The 18,378-nt window shown below is 42.0% G+C and overlaps 1 protein-coding gene across 3 annotated transcripts in view; it reads right to left on the bottom strand.

The window, feature by feature from the left end:
• CENPT (centromere protein T) overlaps positions 1–18,378 on the bottom strand; it is a 595,880-nt gene that overhangs the window by 454,930 nt on the left and 122,572 nt on the right. For all 3 annotated transcript variants that reach the window (XM_073605031.1, XM_073605032.1, XM_073605030.1), the window contains one exon: positions 7,087–7,198. In XM_073605031.1, the coding sequence (XP_073461132.1) occupies positions 7,087–7,198 (112 nt within the window). The remainder of the gene's footprint in view (positions 1–7,086; positions 7,199–18,378) is intronic.

Raw genomic sequence — 18,378 nt, 5'->3', positions numbered from 1 at the left:
CTACATTCCCTTGGCCTCCGAGATTCTGCTCTATCCTGGTTCTCTGGCTATTTATCACAGAGCTCCTTCAGTGTCACCTACAACTCTGTCTCCTCCTCTCCATTGCCCCTTTCTGTGGGGGTCCCCCAAGGCTCGGTTCTTGGACCCCTTCTCTTCTCTATCTACACCTCCTCCCTCGGTCACTTAACCACTTCAGCCCCGGAAGGATTTACCCCCTTCCTGACCAGAGCACTTTTTACAATTTGGCACTGCGTCGCTTTAACTGCTAATTGCGCGGTCATGCAATGCTGTACCCAAACGAAATTTGCGTCCTTTTCTTCCCACAAATAGAGCTTTCTTTTGATGGTATTTGATCACCTCTGCCGTTTTTATTTTTTGCGCTATACACGGAAAAATACCGAAAATTTTGAAAAAAATTGATATTTTCTACTTTTTGTTCTAAAAAAAATCCAATAAACTCAATTTTAGTCATACATTTAGGCCAAAATGTATTCGGCCACGTCTTTGGTAAAAAAAATGTCAATAAGTGTATATTTATTGGTTTGCGCAAAAGTTATAGCGCCTACAAACTAGGGTACATTTTCTGGAATTTACACAGCCTTTAATTTATGACTGCCTATGTCGTTTCTTGAGGTGCTAAAATGGCAGGGCAGTACAAAACCCCCACAAATGACCCCATTTTGGAAAGTAGACACCCCAAGGAAATTGCTGAGAGGCATGTTGAGCCCATTGAATATTAATTTTTTTTGTCCCAAGTGATTGAATAATGACAAAAAAAAAAAAAAAAAATTACAAAAAGTTGTCACTAAATGATATATTGCTCACACAGGCCATGGGCATATGTGGAATTGCACCCCAAAATACATTTAGCTGCTTCTCCTGAGTATGGGGATACCACATGTGTGGGACTTTTTAGGAGCCTAGCCGCGTACGGGGCCCCGAAAACCAATCACTGCCTTCAGGATTTCTAAGGGCGTACATTTTTGATTTTACTCCTCACTACCTATCACAGTTTTGAATGCCATAAAATGCCCAGATGGCATAAACCCCCCCCCAAATGACCCCATTTTGGAAAGTAGACACCCCAAGCTATTTGCTTTGAGGCATGTTGAGTCCATGGAATGTTTTATATTTTGACACAAGTTGCGGGAAAGTGACAAATTTTTTTTTTTTTTTTTTTGCACAAAGTTGTCACTTAATGATATATTGCTCACACAGGCCATGGGCATATGTGGAATTGCACCCCAAAATACATTTAGCTGCTTCTCCTGAGTATGGGGATACCACATGTGTGGGACTTTTTAGGAGCCTAGCCGCGTACGGGGCCCCGAAAACCAATCACCGCCTTCAGGATTTCTAAGGGCGTGAATTTTTGATTTCACTCTTCACTGCCCATCACAGTTTCGGAGGCCATGGAATGCCCAGGTGGCACAAACCCCCCCCAAATGACCCCATTTTGGAAAGTAGACACCCCAAGCTATTTGCTGAGAGGCATGGTGAGTATTTTGCAGCTCTCATTTGTTTGTCAATTTTCAAAACTTTGTGACAAAAAGTGAGGTCTGCAAAATACTCACTATACCTCTCAGCAAATAGCTTGGGATGTCTACTTTCCAAAATGGGGTCATTTGGGGTTTTTTTTTTGCCACCTGGGCATTCCATGGCCTCCGAAACTGTGAGAGGCAGTGAAGAGTGAAATAAAAAAATTACGCCCTTAGAAAGCCTGAAGGCGGTGCTTGGTTTTCGGGGTCCCGTGCGCGGCTAGGCGCCCAAAAAGTCCCACACATGTGGTATCCCCGTACTCAGGAGAAGCAACAGAATGTATTTTGGGGTGTAATTTTACATATTACCATGGCATGTTTGAGCAATATATCATTTAGTGACAACTTTGTGCAAAAAAAAAAAAAAAAATTGTCTCTTTCCCGCAACTTGTGTCACAATATAAAATATTCCATGGACTCGACATGCCTCTCAGCAAATAGCTTGGGGTGTCTGCTTTCCAAAATAGGGTCATTTGGGGGGGTTTTGAACTGTCCTGGCATTTTATGCACAACATTTAGAAGCTTATGTCACACATAACCCACTCTTTTAACCACTTGAATACAAAGCCCTTTGTGACACTTTTTGATTACATGAAAAAGTTATTTTTTTTTTGCAAGAAAATTACTTTGAACCCCCACACATTATATATTTTTTTAAAGCAAATGCCCTACAGATTAAAATGGTGGGTGTTTCATTTTTTTTTTTTCACACAGTATTTGCGCAGCGATTTTTCAAACGCATTTTTGGGGAAAAAACACACTTTTTTAAATTTTAATGCACTAAAACACACTATATTGCCCAAATGTTTGATGAAATAAAAAAGATGATCTTAGGCCGAGTACATGGATACCAAACATGACATGCTTTAAAATTGCGCACAAACGTGCAGTGGCGACAAACTAAATACATTTTTAAAAGCCTTTAAAAGCCTTTACAGGTTACCACTTTAGATTTACAGAGGAGGTCTACTGCTAAAATTACTGCCCTCGATCTGACCTTCGCGGTGATACCTCACATGCATGGTGCAATTGCTGTTTACATTTGACGCCAGACCGACGCTTGTGTTCGCCTTAGCGTGAGAGCAGGGGGGACAGGGGTGCTTTTTTTTTTTTTTTTATTATTATTTTTTTGCTTTTTTGTCTTATTTTTAAACTGTTCCTTTCATATTTTTTTTTTTAAATCATTTTTATTGTTATCTCAGGGAATGTAAATATCCCCTATCATATCAATAGGTGGTGACAGGTACTCTTTTTTGAAAAAATTGGGGTCTATTAGACCCTAGATTTCTCCTCTGCCCTCAAAGCATCTGACCACACCAAGATCGGTGTGATAAAATGCTTTTCCCAATGGCACTGTTTACATCCGGCAAAATCTAAGTCATAAAATGCTCGTAGCTTCCGGTTTCTTAGGCCATAAAGATGTTTGGAGCCACTCTGGTCTCTGATCAGCTCTATGGTCAGCTGGCTGAATCACCGGCTGCATTCTCAGGTTCCCTGTTGAGACAGGAGAGCCAGAGAAAAACACGGAAGACTGGGGGGGGGGCATTCCCTCCCACTGCTTGTAAAAGCAGTCTAGAGGCTAATTAGCCGCTAGGATTGCTTTTACATGAAAGCCGACCGCTGGCTGAAAAGAATGATACCAAGATGATACCTAAACCTGCAGGCATCATTCTGGTATAACCACTCAAAGTCGTGAATGGCGTACCTGAAGACAAAAAAATGGTTAACAATAAAGCACAGTAAACGGTAAAGTATAAAAAATTGCAGACCTGAAAAACAAACATGATAAAACATAATAACAATAAAACATTGCAGAATAGAATACAGTAAAAAAAGAGCAGAACAATAGAGAGAGAATAGAGAGAGAGAGAGAGAGAACAATAAAACGACAAACTATTTTTTTTTATTTTATATTTTTGTATGTGTTTTTTTTTTTTTGTTTTTTGTTTTTTTTACACTTTTTTTGTAACTAACTTTTATAACTGTAACCGGTTCCAGGTTCGGGTCTCTCAAAATGTGATGGCATCTTGGGAGACCCTGTGAAAGTGTGCCTAGCCTGTACAATGCTGTACCCTATGCTAATACTCAACTAGTGTATGGTAGCATTCAAAACATTCACCAATGCAAAGACCAGGATTGTCAGGACAGGAGGGACAATAATAGCGGGTGTCACGCCTATATCCGCGCTTGCTGCAGACACAACATCTTTTTTGGGGGGGTTCGTTGGGTAGGGGTACTCGGGAGGACATAAAGAAAATGCCTCTCATGCAGCCGACTGCATTTGGTTGGGGATGTGAATGGGGGAAGTACGGGCGCTGCAGAAGTGGTGGGTTCCCAATTAGGATTGGCGAATGCAGCAGGAAGGGCATTATGGGCACGACGGGCCTGTGTTTGTCTTTTTGGTGGCAGCGGGACACTACTTGTGCTTGCCACCTCACCAGCTTGAACTGCATTTATGGGACTCGCCACGTCACCAAGTGTTACTGCAGTGCTGGTTTGACTATGACAGGGGTGTACTAGGCCGCTGGTGCTTGCCAGTTCCCCAAAACGCTACCAAAAAAACAGTTAGCGATCGCAGGGATCAGGCCTGACTCTGCGAACGCTGCAGTTTTGCGTTTAGTGTTTTGTAAGTGACAGTGATCGATCGATACTGCACTTGGGTGGGCTGGGCCGGGCTGGGCGGAGGGGCAAAACGCAGGTGCTAGCAGGTATCTGGGCTGATCCCGCTAACACTGCGTTTTTGGGAACCCTAAACTGCTGGGGACGCTAGTATAGATCTGATCGGATCAGATATTGATCCGTTCAGATACTATACCACTAAGGGAGGCGTATGCTGCGTGCGTGGGTGTTAGCGGTACTGGCGCTAATCTGACGCTGCCTGGGGCGACGCATATCACCGCCGGGCGATCAGGGGGCTAAACCTTTATTCAGTAATAAACGGCGGGTGCCCTGACACTATGAAAAATAAACCAACTAACCAGCGTCACCCGTAACGGTTATACGGTGATCAGTGGTGAAAGGGTTAACTAGGGGGCAATCAAGGGGTTAAAACATTTATTAGATAGTATATGGGGGTCCCTGTCACTATAAAATGCTGACGGCGAACCTAAATATTTACGTTCCTAACTAGCGTCACCAGCGACACTAATACAGCGATCAGAAAAATGATCGCTTAGTGACACTGGTGACAGGGGGTGATCAAGGGGTTAAAACTTTATTAGGGGGGGTTAGGGGGGTACCCTAGACCTAAAGGGGGGTAACACTCACTGTCCTACCACAGTAACTGTCACTAACTGACACCCTGCAGTAATCAGAAAAAAAAAAAAAAAAATACTGCTTGGTGTCAGTGTTACAGGGAGGGGTGATTGGGGGGGATCGGGGGGCGATCGGGGGGGGATGGGGGGTGTTTTGTGTGCCTGGCATGTTCTACTGTGTGTGTGTGTGTGTGTGTGTGTTGGTGCATTTACATGTCTTCTCTCCTCGGCGCTAGAACGGAAACTGCCGAGCCGAGGAGAGATGACATCACATCCTCTGCCTGTGTGTACTATACACAGGCAGGGGATGTTCCTCATTGGCTGGGAGCGATCGCGAGGGGGGGGCCACGATCGGATGGTCTCCCCCTCGTCTCTCATCGCTCCTAGCCAAATGCCGACCGCCGCTGGCACCGGGGGGGTCCGATCGGACCCCCCGCCCGCGGGAAGGCAATCACGTATGGGTACGTGATTTTGCCTGCCCATGCCATTCTGCTCACGTATATATGCGTGAGGCGGTCGGCAAGTGGTTAATAACTGCCCACGGCTTCCAATACCACTTATACGCTGATGACACCCAAATCTGTCTACTCCTCACCTCACTCCTTCAGTCTCCTCTCGCATTACTAACTTACTAACTGACATATCAGCATGGATGTCGCACCACTTCCTTAAACTAAATCTCTCTAAAACTGAGCTATTAATATTCCCCCCCGCCCGTGCCCCCCTCCATGACTTTTCCATCAAAATCAACAATGCAACCATCAGTCCCTCCCCTCACGCCAGGGTACTAGGTGTAATCCTAGACTCTGACTTGTCATTTCAGCCTCAAATCCAATCGCTGTCAAAAGTTTGTAGAATTCACCTCCGTAACATCTCTAAAATTCGCCCTTTTTTAACAAATGAAACCACCAAGCTCCTCATTCACTCCCTTGTTATCTCTCGCCTTGACTATTGCAACTCTCTTCTCATTGGCCTACCGCTCCATAGGCTATCCCCTCTTCAGTCTATCATGAATGCTGCTGCCAGACTTATCCACCTTACCAACCGCTCAGTGTCTGCCAACCCTCTCCTCCAATCCCTACACTGGCTCCCAATCACCCAGCGAATTAAATTCAAAATTCTAACCACAACATACAAAGCCATTCACAACTCTGCTCCAAGCTACATCACTAATCTTGTCTCCAAATATCACCCAAATCGACCTCTCCGCTCTTCTCAAGACCTCCTGCTTTCAAGCTCTCTCATCTCCTCCTCCCATGCTCGTCTCCAGGATTTCTCCAGAGCCTCTCCCATCCTCTAGAACTCGCTACCTCCATCTATCCGGCTATCCCCTACTCTTGCTACCTTCAGGCAATCCCTGAAAACTCATCTCTTCAGGAAAGCCTATCACGTCTCCAACTAATCTCCTACCACTTCCACCAGCTCATTCCCCACAGTTACAACCTTTTGTACCCCCTGCCCCACCCTATTAGATTGTAAGCTCTTCTGAGCAGGGCCCTCTTAATCCTATTGTATTGTATTATAACTGTATTGTCTCCCTTTTATATTGTAAAGCGCTGCGTAAACTGTTGGCGCTATATAAATCCTGAATAATAATAATAATCATTTTACAGTTCAACAATGTACAACATCTGCAATTTGTAACAAACATGATGACGACATTAAAAAAGTTCACCTTTTAAAATTAAAAAAAAAAAAAAAAAAAAAAAAAAAAGTGCATTTATTTTTATTTTTTTTATTAGGAGCCTGGAAAGCATATCACCCACGATCAGCAGATCACGTGTGCCATGAAGAACTCTTGCAGACTTGTCGGTGTATCCGTCTCTTCGTATGGGCAGGCAGATATACTGACAGGAAGAGATAATGAACTACTAGAGCGCTCAACAGCTCGCTCTTGTAGTTACTTGAGAACTACAAGTCGACAGCCGCAAAGGCTGTCGTACATGTAGTTTTCCATGCACAGAACTCTGTAAATGAATGGTGCAGTTAAGCGAGAGCAATTTTTTTTTTTTTTTTTTTTTTTAAATAGTGGCAGTGAGCAAGGTGAGATGTTCCCCCATTTGCTGTCACTGGATGCAGCGGGTCGGTGTGAACTTATCCTTCAACAGATTATGTATATTACTATATCTATCTCTGGGTGTACCTTGTTTTTTTCCCCCCACTTCCTTACTTGTACTGAAAATGCTTAATAAAATTATTGAACAAGAAAAATAGGGTGATCTTTCCAAAGCCCCACTTTTTTAGCTTTCTGGGGAGCTAGCTGTGAAAAAAGCAGCAAACTGATTAGAACATACCAGTTTTCCAAACGATTGTCTCACTCTTGCCTTCATCTGGCTTCTCAGTCTCATTGTTGGAGATGCAGGAATCTTCTCTTGTTGTATACGAGACACAGATGCATGACGAATACTAAGAAATGAAAGCACATTTTTGCTGATAACAAGCAATAAAAAAAATACGTTTTTAGGTTTACATGAGATTAACATTAGGAAAATATAGCCACTACAAAAGCAAACTTGGAATCCTGAGGAAGATCTGTTGAGGAACGAAATGTGTTGATAACGGAGTACTCTTATTAAGGATTTCACACAGCACAGATGGATGGGCAGAGTGAAATTCTTTGCTGGCAATACAGGATGCCATCCTTCACTGAATTTTTGTACATGCTATACCAAGAATTAATGGACTCTGCAACCACAGATAAATTACATAATTCTTTTTTGGGATCTTTACTGCAAAACAGCATTTATATATTACTATTAGACTATTGGCAGTAGAGCATTCGTCATTGATTAGAGCTTGACGAACAGTCCATATTGGACAGATACTACAAGATCATTTGACATAATTGTAACAGAGCTCTGCAAATATATCTATTGAGGACACAGCCCTGGCGGTATATGCCTTGATTTGCAATATGTCATAATTGCCAACAACAGTGCAAATTCCCATGTGGGCTCTTCGTCCATTTTTCATCCATCCGTTAACGGATGAAAAAACGGACATCAATGCATCTTTATGAAAAAAACGGATGATTTAGGATGATCATCCATTTAGTTCTATGTACATCTGCTTCTGTTGACATCTGTTTTTTGGAACGGATCAAAGCCCTATTTTTCTTCCGTTACAAAAACGTATTAGACGCATGAAAAAATGGCTCTGGGACTCAAAAGGTTAAGGACTCTAGCTGGAGGATGTAAAAAACTGATGGACAAATGTCATCTGTTTTTTTTTTTTTTTTTCTTTGAAAGCGTGACGAACTGATGAAATAAACGATCCACATGTGTGAAAGCAGCCTTAGTAGCATCAGGTTAACAACCTGATCATCCTGTCAGGGGAGAAAGACTATTAAAATGTTGGGAGTTTGACAGGCAAGCTACAACCCCTGGCAAAAATGATGGAATCACCAGTCCCTGAGGATGTTCCTTCAGTTGTTTATTGTTGTAGAAAAAAAAGCAGATCCCAGACATGGCCAAAAACTAAAGGCATTTCAAATGGCAACTTTCTGGCTTTAAGAAACACTAAAAGAAATCAAGAAAAATAATTGTGGTGGCCAGTAACAGTTAGATTTATAGAACAAGCACAGGGAATAAATTATGGAATCACTCAACTCTGAGGAAAAAAATATGGAATCATGAAAAACAAACAAAATAACACTCCAACACATCACTAGTACTTTGTTGCACCGCCTCTGGCTTTTATAACTGCTTGCAGTCTCTGAGGCATTGACTTAATGAGTGATAAACCGTACTCTTCATCAATCGATTGCCTTTCCTTAGCCCATTGTAACCTTGTTTTTTTGTGTTTAGGTGTTAGAGATGGCTTTCTTTTAGCTTTTCTGTATGTAAATCCCATTTCCTTTAGGCAGTTTCTTACAGTTCGGTCACAGATGTTGACTCCAGTTTCCTCCCATTTGTTTTGTTGTACATTTTCTGTTTTCAAGGCATATTGCTTTAAGTTTTCTGTCTTGATGCTTTGATGGCTTCCTTGGTCTACCAGTATGCTTGCCTTTAACCACCTTCCCATGTTGTTTGTATTTAGTCCATGTTTTAGACACAGCCGACTGAACAACCAACATCTTGTGCAACACTGCATGATGATTTACCCTCTTTACCTACATACTAACAAGCAGATTCAATCCGATGCAGGTGTTAGTGTTTGTAATGAAAATTTACAGGGTGATTCCATATTTTTTTCCTCAGAATTGAGTGATTCCAAAATGTATTCCCTGTGCTTGTTCTATAAATCTAACGGTTACTGGTCACCACAATTATTTTTCTTGATTTTAGTGTTTCTTAAAGCCAGAAAGTTGCCATTTGAAATGCCTTTAGTTTTTGGCCATGTCTGTGATCTGCTTTTTTTCTACAACAATAAACAACTGAAGGAACATGTGACAGACCTAGCCGGGAGACAGACTTTGAGGGGACTGAATGCTAGCCTCTTGCCGATCGATCGGGGGCCCTTGCATTTGGGGGAACGGTGCCCTTTGTGAGCTGTATGCCTGGGGACCCTTGAGGTGGTATTACTGTGGATTCGGGTCCTGGTCCCCCAGGACACACAGACTCTGGGGACCCTGGATTTGCCATATTGGAATAGTGGCTGATTCATAATGCTGGGACAGATACTGTTAGGAGATGCTGATGTAAATTCCAACACCTGTCTGTCTATTGTCTGCTAAAATGTGTATTGTAAATAAGTCTACTATGGGATCTAAGAGTCATTAGATCCCCATTGTTATTTGTGTTAATTAACTCTGCTATTGTGTGAAGAAGAGTCTATGTTGATTGTGATCATGTTGATTGGATTTTCTGAACTACAAGACGGCCAGTCTGGCCTAACGGTCATGTCTGAGTCATCTAGGCTGTCTAAAGGGATTAGTTAATTAGGTTACAGCTGTATTGTTAGAGTAATATGAGCAGGAGGTCTGCACCTCCACTTTTAGTGTATAAAAGCCTGTATTTTGCAATAAAATAGATTCCTGGTTGAACTTACATACAGCCTGCCTGGTGTTTGTTCTAAGCTCTCACAACTGGGTTAGAACGGCACAGAGCTGTAGTTCTAATCCCGGAGCATTGGATGACCGAACCATCAGAGGTTGCAATCTGATTCAATAGCTGCAGAGGAGTGTCGGGAGAGTGGAACCGAGCGAGGAAAGGGGCTCGTTACAGAACATCCTCAGGGACTGGCGATTCAATAATTTTTGCCAGGGGTTGTATATTCCACAGTGCGGGTACAAGATATGCATGCAGAGAACGGATATCAAGTATACTAGTTGTTAAAACAACTTGGCTAATTTCAGCTTGGAGTTGCAACATGTTATGAATAACCTTGGTCTCTTGCACTAAAAGGAAATCCATCCAGTTCTAGTAGGTCTCTCCTGACTTGGAAAAGTTGGATGGTTTTCCTGGGTTAGAATGAGCAGATTTCTGGATTTACCAGAGGGAATGATTTATTCAAGGATTTAGTACCGAGCCTACCACCTCCAGATGAACATATTAGATACACGGCTGGATTTAAAGGTAGGACTTCCTCTGTTCCATCACACAATTTGTATGGGGATCAATTTGTGTATACTGCTCTTTCAATTATGGTTTAAAGAGTGACATGTACAATAGCTCTGCTTTTTTGTTTGTATCCACAACTCCCCTACTCCATTCTTTTAATTGGCGGAAGAATGGGGTTGATTTTTCTTCAAGTATAGGTTTTTATCATTTATATTCATGCACATATTATGGTATCATTTTGTATTGAGGGGTTATGACGGTTTGGGCATGTCTCGATCTTAGTCTGTCAGCAGAATAGGAGTATTGGGTATTAGAATGTATATTGTATTTAGTTGCAATCTATAGAAACGTTTCTCCAGGAGAATTATGACAACTGTCAGATATTCAATGATTTTCTTGTCAAGGAATGGAAGGGAACATCTTGGAGGGGTATTTATCAATTAATAAAGTTTATGGTATAATTTGTGTGGCTTTCTTCCTCGTATTCTTTGAGCTTTAATTTATAGTCATAATTAAGGAACGCATTAACAAGGTGGATTTTGTTTGGGGGTGGCTTTAATTTTGTATTTTTTTTTTAATCCCACCTAAAAACAAAGTTCTTTACTAGGGGAAATAAGCTATTTAATATGTAAAGCACCTGTATACTAAACTTAAAAAAAAAAAAAAAAATGTAAAGATTTGCAACTGTTAAGATTAGGATGTAGCTGCTACTTTCTGCTGTGTTTGACTACGTTGAAAAGTTTCACATAGAAGCAAGTGTCCAGCAAACTTTCATCCGCCTTAATCATGGAAAAACAGCAGTTGTAATCTATTCATATTCAAAATCAAGAAAAAAGTTCCCTGGTTACTTATAATGCAAATATACAGTATATTACTAGTTTTGGCTAAAGCTCTAATTTTAGCAATTTAATTTTTTAGCACTTATCCCAATATTACATGCATTAAAAAGCTTTACAACGCGCCCTGGAGATAATCCAAAATAGTTTTTTTTTTATAATTCTTCTACCTTGTAAAATTTGAAAAACCATGGATTGAATCCTATATGCTGCCCTCTTTTGATCCAGAGTTGTTGCTCCTACTTCCTCTTGCCATTCCCCGTTGGGGGAATCCTCTCCTATCCCGAGTATTATTTCTTGCTATGTCAGTTTTTTTTTTTTATATCGTTATGTCTGTCAAACCAATTTTTCTATTGACATTTTTATAAAAACTTTATTGACATAAGACATTTATGTAGGAATGTCCTAACTAGGTTTATGTATGCAACGATGGTAAAGATCCTACGGGCCACACAAAACTTAGTAAAGCACTACTCAGCTGCGTGCGTTAAACATGTCTCATACGCGTGCAAAATGAGAAAAAAAGGGGGGTTGAATCGCGCTAAAACAGATTGGTGATCATACACATCATCACCAAACCAAATATTTAGAACTAAGTGAAGAGTGCCCCTTTAGTGTATAAATATACAAAACACATGTCAAATGAATAATCAATCCAAAAATAAAATGTTCAAAGTGATAATAAAAAGTCCATGTAAAAAAAATAAATCACCCAAGTGATATGAAAGTATCTTAAAAAAGTTCCAAAAAACATAAATTCTTGCTGTGAGAAGAAAAAAGCGTGCTTGCTCCACCACCGTGAGATCAGACTGGCCGCTTACCAGAAACTCATGATCCCCCGTTACAGAGGATCAGAGAAAGCTGTTTGTTAATACTGCTTCGAACCACGACCAATGGATCAGAGACCTTATACCGAGATGGGACATCAAAGACTGCAGGGTCAGGCTAAAGATGTTCACACTGACAGGTACTCAGACATCAGCCCACAGCATTGCAGATACAGTCATAGACGGAAAAATAGGCTACATATAGTGTAAAATCATTGACTTTATTGGATAAGTAAAAAGTTAAACTCACATGTTAGTAGACAAAAGTAGGCATGTAGTGTAGTCCGGAGCGCCGGCTGGAAGCTCACTGACAGCCCGTCCTACAGGGAACAACAGCAGCAATGGGAGGTGACGAGAACACGTCGCTCTGCCCTACGCGGCGTTTCGTGATAGGGTCACATCATCCCGGGGCCAACAAAATGACAAATGTAAAGGATTACGCTGTGCTAGAGTGCTAGACATGCTACTAAATTATAGCATGATAGAACAACTGCGTCTAAATAAACGCATGTGGATGTGGGAAACCCAATACCTCTACAAGGTAAGCAGACCTAATAATAGATAAATACTCTGAATACAAATGTGAAAATTGACAAATTGTATATAAACGCATCAAAGTATAAATGCAAATTCAAATTCAAATGTGAAATATGACAGATTAACGCATCAAAGTGCACAGGTACCAATAAGCATAACTGAATCACAACATTACTAGATAGTGCAATGAATAAATGAATATAAACTCATCAAAGTGCAAATGTGCCAATATGCATAACTAAATCACCATATTGCTCAAATGTGCAAAATATAAATGCATAAGGTGCAGAGGATTTATCTATTAGGTCTGCTTACCTTGTAGAGGTATTGGGTTTCCCACATCCACATGCGTTTATTTAGACGCAGTTGTTCTATCATGCTATAATTTACTCACACTCTAGCGCAGCGTAATCCTTTTTTACATAGGTTTATGTATGCATGCTAGGGATGAAAAGCCTTAGACCTGTTTCACGTGGGCTTGTATAAGCAGTGTGAATAGCAAGCTTTTCTAAACTTTCAATAGGCTTTTACAATGCTTTCAGCAAGCTTTAAGCAACTTTCGGGCTAGGTTCACACTTATACAGGTTGGAAACACGTGCATAACTGCACACATTTCTGATCTAAAGGCAAAATGCTTGTCTCTAAAAGACATGTAGGGGTAATTAACAGCACCCCTATGCCATGCGGCACATTTTCATGTGCACAAAACCACATGGTGCCACAGCACCAATTCAGTGTGGCCATGAGGGTAGTGGACTTATGCCCCACATTTACTACAGGTACAGCAGCCCATTCAAATGAATGGGCTGCTGTGCCCGTGCAAACAAGTGCTGCACAACCCACATAAGTGTGAGCCTAGCATTAAAACGGTAGTAAACCGCAAAAAAATAAATAATTTCTCTCCAAATAAATGTCATAACGTGCTGGTGTGCTTCGCATACTAGCACATTATGAAAGACTTGCCTGAAAACAAAGCCCACCCTCCAGCGGTGCGCCATCACCACCGACAGGGCTTCCATCTTCACCAGGTCTTCATTCTGGGTTCGTGGGCAGCTGCTGTTTGATTAGCTGAGCCGAGATGACATCATGCGTGGGAGTCGTGGCTACTGCACAGCTCTCTATAGATGGCACGCTGTCCATTGAGAGCGCAGTACGCATGCGGCGGTGACATCACTGGCACTACTTAAATATATATATACTTGACAGTGTACGTTTAAAAGATTTGACAGACCTAACCAGGACAGGGGCTTTTGGAGGGGTCTGCAGGGTGCCCTCTTGCCTACTGACTATGGGCCCTGGTTTTTGAGAGAGCGGACCATTATCTAATGATGGATAACCACGTGATGAACGCAGAGCGAGGCTTGAATTAATTCCTTGAATAAGGACAATAAAGCTTTCCTTCAGGAGTGGTGGAAAGGTGTAATATTAATCTTAATATAGTATGGAATACCTCGCTAAATGAATATGAAAGTATTTTCACTGTGGTTGCCAGCACTACAATTGACAAAATATTGTGATCAAACTAATATATAAAAAAGTTCAGCGCTTAAAACACAATATGTGACATAATATTTACACAGGACCATATATCATATGGATAAACAAAGTGCAAAATGTAAAACACCAATATGTCAGTAACGAGAAATAGCAAACATATATACAATTCGTATAAAAAAAAATAAATAAATAAAAAAAGTAAAATATCAAGAATATAGAGTTTCCACTGTGATTAAATGATGAAAGATCGTAGTAGGGGGGGTCGTGGCAGAGATGTGAACGAGACCGGACGTGTTTCTTCTAAACTCCTGATATATCCTGCATAATCCGACTCCATCGTGGGTAATCACCCTAACACCCCCTTTGTTTATCCTGCGCTGCTTGGGAACACGGCAGGTAAATGCAGACCCGAAAATCGGCATTCACACTGCACATACCTCGGTCCCAAAGACTTCAGAAGAACCAGCCCACGTGTGCACCTGCGGCCATCGTGCCAGCAGGAGCAGAGCTTTCTTCCTCTGACAAGCCTGCAGCATGGATGGAGGTCAGTAAGCGGAGGGGGGGGGGGGGGGGGCTCTCTCACATGCTCCTTCCCCATCTGCAGGATCAGCCCCACAGCAGGCAGAGGAGATACCAGTAGCGGATATCACCAAGCCCATCCTGGCAGCCATAGAGAAGTCTAGGGTTGCCCTCATGCTTTGGATCGATCACCTTACATCCGAGTGCACACTCATTCAGCATTACCTGGAAAAAAAAAAAAAAAAAATCAGGGGAAGGCTGACAGATGCGGAGGGGAGGCTGTCGGAGGTTGAGGATTCCACGACTACAAATTCTTCCAAACTTGCTGAGCTGTGGGCTAAAAACAGGCAGCGTCGCAATAATATCAGGAGTTGTGGGGCTCCCGGAAAAGGCTGAGGGGAATAATCTGGCCCTATTTGCTTAACAGTTCTTTCAAGATCTCCTTCAGCATGTCTCTCCCACTTACGTGGAGGAAAGGGCCCATCCTGTGCCTACAGGTGACCACCCTCCAGGAGCCTATCCAAGACCTTTCCTGGTGCGGTTTCTCAATTTCCGTGACAGGGATCTAACAGAGCCATGCGAGAAGGAAGAGTTGCAGTTTGTCAATGCCAAGATCATGCTTTTTCCAAATTTTGCTTTGGAAACACAGAAGAAACGCTGCTCTTACACTGGAGGACCGTAAATGTTGGCTTAATACCATCTAACCCCGTTTAATTACTATTACATCCGTGTTACCAGGATTGTTCATTTGAATTTGTGTGTGGGTCTGTTGGGCCCTTGGCATATATGTTTTCTACAAAGTGCTTACATGTGCCTTCTCTGACAAATTTTTCCTCCTTTTCATTTAATCCCCGTTTTATGCTGGATGCAGAAATTGTTTAACACTATAGCTGTCCTTCATTTGCTAGCTAAAGGTGCAGGGTAGAACACTAAATTTTGGAGTCACCTCAGGTGCTCATAGAAGATGCTACAGTTTTGTGTACTTTTGTTTTTTGTAGTTTAAACACACTTTTTTTCTGTTTTTGATCTGCTGTTGGAAGGTTTTTGCCACAGGACTTTTGCAGATCACTGTCTGGTGTTAATACACTAGCTACCTTCCAGTGATTGTTACTATGGGTTTTGGGTATAAGCTGAATGCCAAGTTTTCCTTTTCTTTTTCTGTGTGCTTGTCGCTGTCTACATGGGTATATTGTTATGGTTTGTAAACTAAATGTGGCTATGTCGGTTAATATATTGTCTTGGAATATCCGGGGCCTTAATGATAAAGTTAAGGGCAGCAATGTTTACCCATTTAAAAAGCAGTTAGGGCATGGCCTACTGCGGACCAGGATGCATGCCTGAATTCCAAGCTCCGCTCCACGGCCTGGATCCCAGCAACCCGCAGCAACTTTCCTTCCTGCCGCCTGTATCCCTCCGCCTGACCCATTACTATCCGACAACAGCGGCTATGCAGACTGCCCAAGATGGCGCTGGCTCCAGGAACACCCGCCACACTGACACGGCCAGCCTGCCTGTCAGCTCTACACCGCCACTATCACAGCCAGGAGACGCCTCCAGAAATACTCTCAGGGAGAACATGGATACTCTGCCACCCCCGGATGACACCACAGAAGTGCAACAAACGGACAGAGGTAAGAGGCTGGCAACCTCCCCTGCCAATTCCCCATGCAAGGAGCCCCAGGCTAAAAGCAACTATGGTCCTCTGTCGTAACTGGCACACAGAACACAGAGCAAGCTCCTTCCTTAACCTCCATCCCTGTCACAGACGACCCTGTCTCTGAAGCAATGCTTAAGTCCATGCTACTCACTTTGCAAAAGGACTTGCAGAGAGCTACAAACCTCTGTCTCAGATGCATGACAGAATAGATTGCCTTGAAGAGAGGGCAGATGCAATGGAAGAAAACATGCAGGATAATTCTAAAGCACACAACAAGCTGTTAGATGCACATGAACACCATACAGAAGAGAATTTACCACATTAAGATTAAACTAGCAGATTTAGAAACACCTCAAAACACTTGCCAGCCCCATATACTAACATCAAGCTGTTCACTGACCTCTCCCCTGCAACAATGGAGATGCGCATGGCTTTCACATCCATCACATCTATTCTCCAACAGAAAAAAAAAAAAAAAAAAAATCTATAGATGGGGCTTCCCAACAAAATTGCTGGTCACACACCAACAAATTGTTGGTCCTCACTCCCGAAGATGGATACAAAAATAACTGACAAACTGGGGTTTGCTCGCTATTGCTCCCAGTGACACAGGACAAAGGGGTCTCCCTCTCACATCCTCCGACTCCAGAAACCTGGCACCCAAAATGGACTGAAATCACTAGTTCATAACTAAGCCTAGTCCTCCTATCTACTTTGATCCAGCCTGGACGTTGTCCACTTACTCACCCCCCCCCCCCCCACCTCAGGTTATAGTGTGGTAAGGACACCAAAATTGTACTACTTGTATGGTTTATTCAAGCACTTTATCGCTCTTTATTGCCACCTTTACTGTGATATGAAAATTGTACTGTATACACTGTATTTTTCTATTGCAAGAACTGTATTAGTCCTCACATTGTACCCATTTGATACACCTAAGAGCTATAGTCTTCTCTTCCTCTGCTCACTTCTCCAGATAGAATTTACCATCATGGCCATTACGCTCACATCCATAAATGCCAAAGGCCTAAATTCCCCCTTCAAACGCAACCTCCTTTGTAAAGGAGCCTTAGCTCAACATGCAGATGTCCTCTGCATACATGAGACCCACTTCTCAAAACTGAAAACAACCTTCATGCAATCATAAACGTTACACTCACTGTGTCTTTGCAAATGCTCCAAAAAAAAAAAAAAAAAAAATGATGATGATTGCCATAAGTGCAGCAGTAAATTTCTCGCTACATCATAGCGAAGCTGATGAGGATTGGTTGACATCTAATACTCTCAGCTACAAATTGACAACCGCCCCCTCACTATAGTAAACATATATGCCCCCAATACAGCCCAGAAAAAGTTCTACACATCCCCGATTTCCAAAATGGCCCCATGCAGATCCATACCCTTAATCATATGTGGGAACTTTAACGACGTTGTTGACCCTGCACTGGGTACATCTAATCCAACGAAAATGCAGACCTTCGACACTCTCTGCCCTACTCAAGAGAAGATCTATATGATCCCTGGAGGTGCTTGCATGATTTGGAAAGTGACTATACCTTCTTAACCCCATCCCCACACACACACACACACACACACACACACACACACACACACATCTTACTCTCAGATTGATCTATTCGTTACAGATAAACACCTGCTACAATCCATAACTGAAGCTCACATAGGAACAATAACTTGGTCAGATCATGCGCCAGTCAATCAAATTATCCCCTCTTACCCAAACACACAGACACACAATTTGAAAATTAAATACCTCCCTTCTTAACAATCCCTCATTTGAGCCACAAATACAATCCAAAATAGAGACTTACTTCCTATACAATGAAAACTCTGTAGTTGATCACGCTATAAACGTGGAATGCTCAAGGCTTGTCTACAAAGTCTTTTTTTATAAAACTCAGAGCGCATACAAAAAAGATTCAGTGTTCCATCACAAAATCCCTGCTAAAACAGATATGCACTCTAGAACTTACAAATAAACAAATGCCCCTCCGACAATATCTCTACAGAACTTAAAAACCTTAGGTATCGACTCAGTGAACATCTTCAATCTAAAATTTTATTACTACAGGGGGTCCCCGGGTTAAAAACAAGTTAGGGACTATAGGTTTGTTCTTAAGTTGAATCTGTTTGTAAGTCGGAACAGGTACATTTTTTTAAGTGTAGCTCCAGCCAAAAAAACTATTTTTAA

The sequence above is a fragment of the Aquarana catesbeiana genome, linkage group LG11, assembly GCF_042186555.1.
Source record: "Aquarana catesbeiana isolate 2022-GZ linkage group LG11, ASM4218655v1, whole genome shotgun sequence".
NCBI lineage: Eukaryota > Metazoa > Chordata > Amphibia > Anura > Ranidae > Aquarana > Aquarana catesbeiana.
The sequence above is the reverse complement of the archived record's forward strand: the minus strand, read 5'-3'. Positions and strand labels throughout refer to the sequence as shown.